The 8,338-nt window shown below is 55.5% G+C and overlaps 1 protein-coding gene across 1 annotated transcript in view; it reads right to left on the bottom strand.

The window, feature by feature from the left end:
- TCF3 (transcription factor 3) overlaps nucleotides 1–7,589 on the bottom strand; it is a 33,613-nt gene extending 26,024 nt beyond the window's left edge. The window contains exons 1-2 of the mRNA XM_006869074.1: nucleotides 7,518–7,589; nucleotides 3,974–4,046 (exon numbers count right to left, since the gene is read on the bottom strand). Of these exons, the coding sequence (XP_006869136.1) occupies nucleotides 3,974–4,046; nucleotides 7,518–7,589 (145 nt within the window). The remainder of the gene's footprint in view (nucleotides 1–3,973; nucleotides 4,047–7,517) is intronic.
- Between the last annotated feature and the right edge of the window lie 749 nt (nucleotides 7,590–8,338).

The following is an 8,338-nucleotide window of genomic DNA, read 5'->3' as shown; positions in this document are numbered from 1 at the left end:
CTACGTCCCACAGGTCTATAGTGTAACATACGTCCCACAGGTCTATAGTGTAATATACGTCCCACAGGTCTATAGTGTGACATACGTCCCACAGGTCTATAGTGTGACATACGTCCCACAGGTCTGTAGTGTAATATACGTCCCACAGGTCTATAGTGTAATATACGTCCCACAGGTCTATAGTGTAACATACGTCCCACAGGTCTGTAGTGTGACATACGTCCCACAGGTCTATAGTGTAACATACGTCCCACAGGTCTATAGTGTAATATACATTCCACAGGTCTATAGTGTCGAACAGTAACACACACGCCTCAGAATCACCAACCATTTGAGATCAAGAGGGCAGACTAACCGAAGGACAAAGTTCCGGAGGGCAAGGGAAGAGAAGGGAGTTCGAGGGACGCGGGGGTGCAGTCAACGACAGGAAACACAATGAGCCTGGATTGTTGACCGGAAAACTGACTCTGAACCATCACCCACTTCACAGTCAGAAAGAAACCAAGTTTGTGGGAAAACATCCACGATCTTTTAGTTCCATGTGTCCAAGTACTTTCTGAAGGTCTTTCGTGTACGCCATTCTGAAATATTTTTGATGATAGTGACCCGAGGCCACACCTGTGGTCCAGGTGCACAGAACTCCACACACAAGCAGTTACACTCTCAGCTGCCGACCCAAACTCACCCAGCAGATCCCGGGAAAAGCTACCCAGTACACAGTGTTGCGATAAAGATGGTGGTCTCAAGAGCTCTATGGAGCTGTGACGTCAACACGCGCACGTGCACGCGCACACACACGCGCACACGCACACAAACACACGAAAACCTGGTGAAATCCAAACAAGCTCCATGTATTGTTCCCCATCAGGGGGTGGTGTAACAAACATTCTGGGGTTCAGGGGAGGCCCCATGAACATTTATTTGCAACTTCCAGAAATCCCTAATTACTTAAAAATTGAAATTAGCCAAACGTGAAAAGTCAACCAACTCCCCAACACCGGGCTCAGGAGACGAGAGGGAACTCATCAGAAGGAACGCACTGCACATAAGCACTGCGCTTTCTAAGAACTCTCGCAGGGCCACAATGACAACAGTGGCTTGAAGGGTGAAGGGGGAACTTTAGGTGGCACGGAGTCTGTTCATCGAGCAGAAGCCACCCAGAAAAGAGGAGCACAGCTCACTGAATTACAAAGAGAAGCTTGTGGCTTCTCTCAACAACAGAAGTATCAGAAAGGATACATGCATGCGAACGCAGAGGGCAGCCAGCTTTTGAAAAGATGATCATCCTCTCCCCTGGCTGTGCCACAACAGACTGAAGCCCAAGGAAAGACAGACCGCAGACGGGGGACCCTTCCAAGTGTTGGCCTTTCCCTCCCAGCCTGGGTCCCACTTCTAGTTACGCAAGCCCAGAAAGCTGGGGGAAAGGTTAAAAATAGTAAAGAAATTTCCCCTGTCCCATCACTGAGCACTTCCTGATGTCCCCTGTGGATCAGGAGCCTCTTTTTTGGCAGTGATGAGGCCATCAACGACAGCTGTGCCTGAGGGCTTTGGAAAAGGAGGCCGGAGAAAGCCATCCCTGTGGCCTTCCAACCCAGATTCAGACAGGGCAGGGCTCAGAGAGAGAGATCTAGAGACTGCAGGGCTCAGAGACCCCTCCCCCAGTACCAGTTTTTCAAATTGAGACCAGGCGGGTTCTATTAGCCTGGTTAGCCCTCAGCTTCTACTTCATTTCTTCTCAGGGACACCTTACGTTCCCGGTCTCTGTTGCTGCATTTTTGCTATCTAGTCTCCTTTCAAAACGCATTTAAGAGAAACGAGTTGTTTCAAGGAAGAGGCAGGAGGAGATAAGGGAATCCCCGGTGGAGGAAACAGTGAAAAAGCTGGACCGCTCACTAAAATGCTCAAAGTCTGAGTCCAATCAAAAGTGCCTCAGAAGAAAAACCTGGCAATCTGCTTTCCAAACCAGCACTGAAAATGCCGTGATGCACAGGTCTATGCTGACATGCGCGGGCATCACAATGTGGTTAACGGGAATGGCCAGGGGCATAAGGAAACAGTCCTCCTCTCCAGTCCTCTGAGAGGTCACAGGCTTGAGACCTCGAAAGAAAGGCATGGAGATCCACATCCAAAAACTCAGCCCGAGAAGCCCATGGAGCCCAGGTCTCCTGACATGCGTGTGGGGGCTGTGAGGGGGCTGGCTCAACCACAGTGGGTAGATGGCTGGGCGCCTAGCGGACAGCGGAGCTGGCAGGATGGAGTTCAGGAAGGTGAGAGCATAGCATTTGCTGAAGAAAAGAGATGATAGTTGCTGGCCTTCCCACAAGGGGTCTGCAGACAGACTGGGGGGGTGAGTACAGACCCCTTCCCACAGCGAGTCAGGTGCAGAGGCCAGGGCGAAGTGGACAAGGTGGATGACCACTGATTCCAGGAAGGCCCTGGGCCTCCCATCCCCTAAGCACAGAAGTCTGGGCATTGGGGGCATGCTGGGGCCCTTGGGGATTTCCTGGCTGGGGGGTGGGGTGGTGGGGGTGGGGGTGGGGAGGCGGACAACTCTGCCAGTCTGCAGACACTTCCTCAGGGGCAAAGCGACCAGGCAGGCAGCATAAGCAGCACCTCCTCTTTCCCCACTATACACCCAGACCAGATTCCTTGAACCCGAACCAGAGATGCCAACCGGCACTGTACCGAGATCCTAGAAAGGTGCCGAGGCCCCGAGCCCAGGAGAACCCCGGACTCTAAACCAGAAGCAGCTACAGCTGCCCGGCCTCAAGGGTTCCCGGGGGCAGCCACTCACAGCCACACGGAACATGGAACAACGCGCCACCCAGCCCCATCCTATGGACCAGACTGCAAAGGTCCATCAGGTCTCCCTGGTTGATTTCTGGTAAAAGACCACCACGTCTTTCTTCCTGGTGGTCTTTGGAAGCCCTACTGCAGCCTGTTTCACACCACAACGCAACACAAGCCTCCAGAAACAGATGCGAATTGAACCCATGTCCCACGTGGAAGAGGGCCACCAGCGCCTCAGGTTACTCTGGCTTCCCGCATGCCCTCTCCCCTCACTGACTCCATTCCAGCCACACTCGCCAGACCCACTCATGCCTCAGGGTCTCTGCCTGGGCTGTTGTGCCCCTCACACACTGGGAGCCCCTACCACACCCCCTTTCAAGACCCTCCTCAAAGGCTTCTGCCAGCTCAGCCTTGTGACCCCACTTTTAAGTTTCTCCCAGAGTACACATGTTAACTTTTCAGTCCCCGTCCCTGTCCCGCCAGATCGATGGGGTGACCTCCTGGTCCTGGTTTGCCTGGGAAGTTCTAGCAGGTGCACTCCAAGTACCACATCCCAGAAAGGCCCTGGGTTCCGGGGGAACTAGGAGAAGGGGGTTAAACTAGGGCAGGTTCCTGAATACCATAAGTGACTAGTCCATATTCCAATTACAACAGCTACGCAGCCAAACCTGGCCCAGGGCTTACAGGGTGGGGGAGATGAGGCCAGTTGTGTGTGTGGGGGGGGGGTCCACGTCACGCCTTTGCTGGGCTCATTTTCCTCCCTCTTGGGGCCTCATAGCCTGGAATTTCCTGGAGCAGAGGGGCTGCCTTCCTTGTGGGAGCTGTGCAATGCTGAGCCGCACACACCGCCTGGGGAGCCCCCCGCCTGTTGACTGAGGAGCCCCCCGTCTGTCAGCTGAGCGGTGGGCTCCTCTGCAGCCCCCGTGCCAGGGCTTTGCCAGTTAGTGGTGATGTTGAGAGCAAACAATCTTGGCTCAACAACCCCATTCCAGCGTGCATACCTAGGCCTGATACCCCAAAGCCCCTTCATCTTGCCAGGCCCCGCAAGATCTCCGTCCTTTGGCGTCTGGCTGCTAGACTGGTAGAGACCTCTGGCTCTGCCCCCCACCCTGTTCCACCCAGGATCCATCCACGCCAGACCCTCCGCACAGTGTTGCCTTTTCCCTCAGTGTGAGGGTCCTACCTGAGCTTGCATACTGGGGGCCAGCGAGGGAGGCAGGCCGGCCCTTCCCGTTGGCCACGGGCAGCGGGAACATCTGTGGGGAAGGAGAGGGAGAGGAGAGAGTGGATGGAAAACCAAACCACCCCATAGTCCCAGCAGCCTTGGCACCCCAGGCAGCCGGGTCTCCACCTCAGGTCCTGGTACTTCTGAAGCTCGAGGTGGGCAAGAGGGAAAGGGGCGTCAATGCTTGGGAGGCACTGATGGGACACTCTGGGGACGGAGTGAAGGCAGCTGTACAGCATGCTGGTTGCCGAACTCCGACAAGCACAAAACGCTGAGACAGTAAATGTCTTGTCACCTGGATGAGGGGACTTCAAGTCCGTGGAGAAGTCCCCTCATCCAGGTGGAAAAGACAACAGAATTTTTCTGAGGGTTTTCTGAGGTCCCCTCATGTCTCTGTTGTTGTGAGCTGCCATCGAGCCACCCCCATGACCACACCTCTGTGAGTCACAGGTTTCCATGGCAGATCACCAGGCCTTTCCTCCTAGTCTTAACCTTGTTGCTCCAAGGACACAGATTGGCGCTGGTTTTGTGTGACGATCACTAGTGGGGATCTAACTCGGGTCTCTCTTATGGAAGCCGAGGGTTCTGCCACTGAATACCACGACCTCACACAGATATCCTTATCACAACAGACAAAGGGGGCTTGCTCATCCAGTTTGACTTGACTGGAATGCGTGGCGGCTGTCTAGGCCAACAAGTGCTTTAACACCTCGTTGGAACCGTCTGCTGGAAGGACAAGAGATCTAGGAGAAGATTCTTTTATGGGGAGAGCCCATTTAGGGTTAGCGACAGGTTTATCCGCTCTTGGAATAAAAAGGTTTCTTAAAGTTTCCATTGTTTTAAAAAGTGAGATCCTTTACAGTGGGCCAGGTGGGCAGGCGGGTCTGAAACTTCTTTTAACGGCCTTACGAGGTGTCCTAGTGTACGCGGGACCCTGTGAGGAGGACAGGGCACCCCACGTGGGGAAGGCTGGGCAACAGGCTGGGCTCTAGGCTGACTGGCTACTCAGTGGTCCTCATGCCCCCTCCCCACAGGGTCGGCGTTGCCTGTTTAACAGAAGGGGAAACTGAGGCAGAAGGCTCGCTGCTGGGAAGGGGCTGTCTCCCAGAGCTTGTTTTGGTGGCTCTCCTAGATGTTGGTTTTGAGCCCGCCCGCCTGGCTCACCCATCCCCACCTTGCTAAATCCTTGAAGATTAAACAGCTTAGCGGCATTAACCGGAAAAACCCAACATCAACAAACCCTTTTGCCACAGAAAAAACAAAACACACCCCTGTCCTGCCCCGAGGGTCTTGGTTTTAAAGATTTGGTTTGAGGTCCCAGGGATAAATGTGGCCAGGACTGAGGTTAGAGTCTTGTTGGGGAGCAGCCCCCACAACCTGCCCAGGCCTGCAGGAAGTGAAAGGGTATGCACACACCTTGTTTCAAGCCCTGGGCTTCTTCTATCCCCATCCACTTACTCTACAGGGAGGGAGACTGGCTCGGTGGGGATAAGAACAGAGGCTCAGGGGAGGAGCGGAGGCCAGGCTGGGGGCGGGCCCTCATTGGGGTCTGCACCCACTGGGCTCTTAAGTCAATATAAAACGGCCCTGTCCCCCCCCCCCAATACTTTCCCACTGAGGGAAGTGCAGGCTGGGTTGGGAGAGGGGTTCCAGAGCTTAGCAGCCAAGCTCCGGAGGTAGGTGAGGAGGAGGCTTGACTCATTTTGATCTGTTTTGGATTCTGGGTCCCCAGGGACTAAGCTGATGTGGCATTTGCCACAAGGGTGGAAGACTGTGTCCCCATGACCAGCCCGGACCCATCCTCACAATGAGTACAGTTTCTGTGTTCCCAAGAGCTCTGAGCTCCAGAGGTGTTAGAAACTCAGCCCCGACAGCTATCCTGTGTTGGGGGCACTGGTGATCACAGAGGTAGCCCCTCCCCCCCAACCACCTCAGGTCCAGAGGCTTCCCTGACCATCTCCCATTGACAGAGCCGGGGGCTGCTCATCATGGGGTTTAGGGGCACCACTGAGGTTTCCCTTCTGTTGATTCTCACAGCTGCCTTTCCCCTACTTCATACGAGAGCGCCGGAAGGCAAGGCTGCCGTGAAGTGTGTTTTTGGTTTCAGTCTGACCAGTTAGCACTTCTAAAGAAACAGATTAAGGTCCCTGGGACAGGTGGGCCAGGGTGGCTGGAAAGGGCTAGACGAGGGCTATGAGCTTTAACAGGGCAGCTACCTCTGCTCTGGGTGACCTCTCTCCTGGGGTCACACAGGGGGGTGGCATATAGCCTAGAACCTCACCGGGCTCGCCTCAGTTTCCTTGTCTGGGACATGGGTCGCTGGCTCCCAGCTAAAGCAAGGGAGACATTCGGACCCTCTGGACATGGGGGAAGGTGAGTGTATTCACCTTCAGGGCTGGGGGGCTACAAAGGCACAGGAGCCAGATCCGGCACCTAGCTCCCCGCCCCCCTGCCCCATAGCTCCTCCGTTCCAGGTCAACAGCCCGTGACCTGTCAGTTTAACAAAACAACCAAAATGCGCCCCTGCCTATTCAGCCGGGAAGACAAAAATAAGATGGGCTTAAAAATACCGCCCGCCCGGTGTGGCCCTTCCGGAACCTTGGCTCCTAGGCCTGAGACTGTTTTTCATGGGGGTGTAGGGGGGGGGTGGTGGTGTTTGGCAACTTGCTGGTGTCGTTTCGGTTTGGGGACTTTTGTTTTTGACAGATCTCAGTGGCCAGGGCCTTGTGTCCCCCAGGGGAGAGTTAAACTCAGACTGAAAGCACCCCCCCCACGTCCTGTACTGTTTAGGGTGGGGGAGGTAGGGGGCAGAATTCGGGGAATCAAGTTGGCCGGAAGAGAAAGACAAAACTGCCGAACATTGTGAGGAACTGCTGACCACCCTTTCCCCACCCCCACCCCACAGGAATGTCCACTCCACAGACGGGCACACTGAGGCCTCTATAGAAGCTTCCAGAGCCCTGGGACACCCATGAGCTCCCAGGTCCATGGAGCATGCTGGTTGCTGGGCCGCCTGTCCAGCTCCCAGACAGGTCACACCCCAACAATGGTGGTAGTAACTGTAAGAGCAGCTTGCTCAACACAGCCTTCTACTGAGTGTCTCCTCTCCCCAGCTTCTTATGACTAAATGCGTACGTAATGAATCTTCCAGTCTGTGCACCTGCCCACACCCAACGGGGAGCCACGCCTGTCCTGGTGGCTCAGGTCCCCAGGATCAGACTTAATTTATAGATGTGGCCGCAGACTGGAGCACCCCAGGTCCCACACCCCACAGAGGAACCTCTCCCTCTCTTGCCTGTTTTCCCATCCATAAAAAGGGATGGTGTCCACTCCACCTGAGGCTGGGAACCATGCTAACAGGTGCCTCTGCCCAGAGCCTGGGTCCTGGGAGTCTGCACATATTGCATACTGCCCTGGGGGGCTCAGCCAGCTTGAGGTCCAGGTGTAGAGAGTAATTTCAGCAGCTCTTGGGGGTGGGGGTGGGGTCCCAGGGTCCCCTTACCATGCTGAAGTCCAGGAGGTCACTGAGCTCCTTGTCTGTCCCCACAGGTGCCATCCTGGAAGGCTGGTTCATTCTCCCAACAGCAGGGGTGGGCTGGTGACCAGGGTAGGGACCTCAGGCCAAGAGCGAGCCCTGGGCAGGAGTGCAGCCAGAAAGGGAGAGACAGGGCAGAGAGTGGGGGCAAAGAGGAGTTAGCGACAGGAGCAGGGGTCTCCCTCCCCAAACGAAATCCGTTTTTGGCTCTGTGGTTGGGGGCACAGGAGCTAGGATAGGGGAACCCTGGAGACCCCTTCCCACAGCAACGGGGAGTGTGCACAATGAGGGAGGGGGTGGAATATAAATTCCCTAAACTCCCCTGGCGACCACCAGGGAATCACACTGCAAAATTTAAACTGGGGGGCGGGGCGGGAGCGGTCTCTGGGCCCTCTGGCCGGAACCCGCCCCTCTCTCTCTCCAGCTACATCTCGGTTTCCAACCACCCCCAGGCCGCCCCACGCCCCTCCCCCAGGCAGGGGGAGGCTGGACCCGGGCCCCGCCTCAAGGAAATTTGGTATCTCCCCCCCTTCTACAGCAGCTGTGAGAGCATGGAGGAGGCCATCACCCCCAGATCCAGAGTGAAAAAAGCCCGCAAGACAGGAGGCGGCAAAGCCCCCTCCCCACTTCACGGCTTTAAAGGGAGGGGGTGCCCCCCCCCACGCCCGCACAGGAGATTTAAAGTGGTTGGCCTCTGAAGCTTACCTAAACACTTCACCACCCTGTCCCCAAAAAACTGAAAGTCAGAAAAGAAAAAAACAATCCGGAGTTGTTTTATTGCCACGACG

The sequence above is a fragment of the Chrysochloris asiatica genome, unplaced genomic scaffold, assembly GCF_000296735.1.
Source record: "Chrysochloris asiatica unplaced genomic scaffold, ChrAsi1.0 scaffold00125, whole genome shotgun sequence".
Classification (NCBI taxonomy): Eukaryota; Metazoa; Chordata; class Mammalia; order Afrosoricida; family Chrysochloridae; genus Chrysochloris; species Chrysochloris asiatica.
This window is presented reverse-complemented; position numbering and strand designations above follow the sequence as displayed.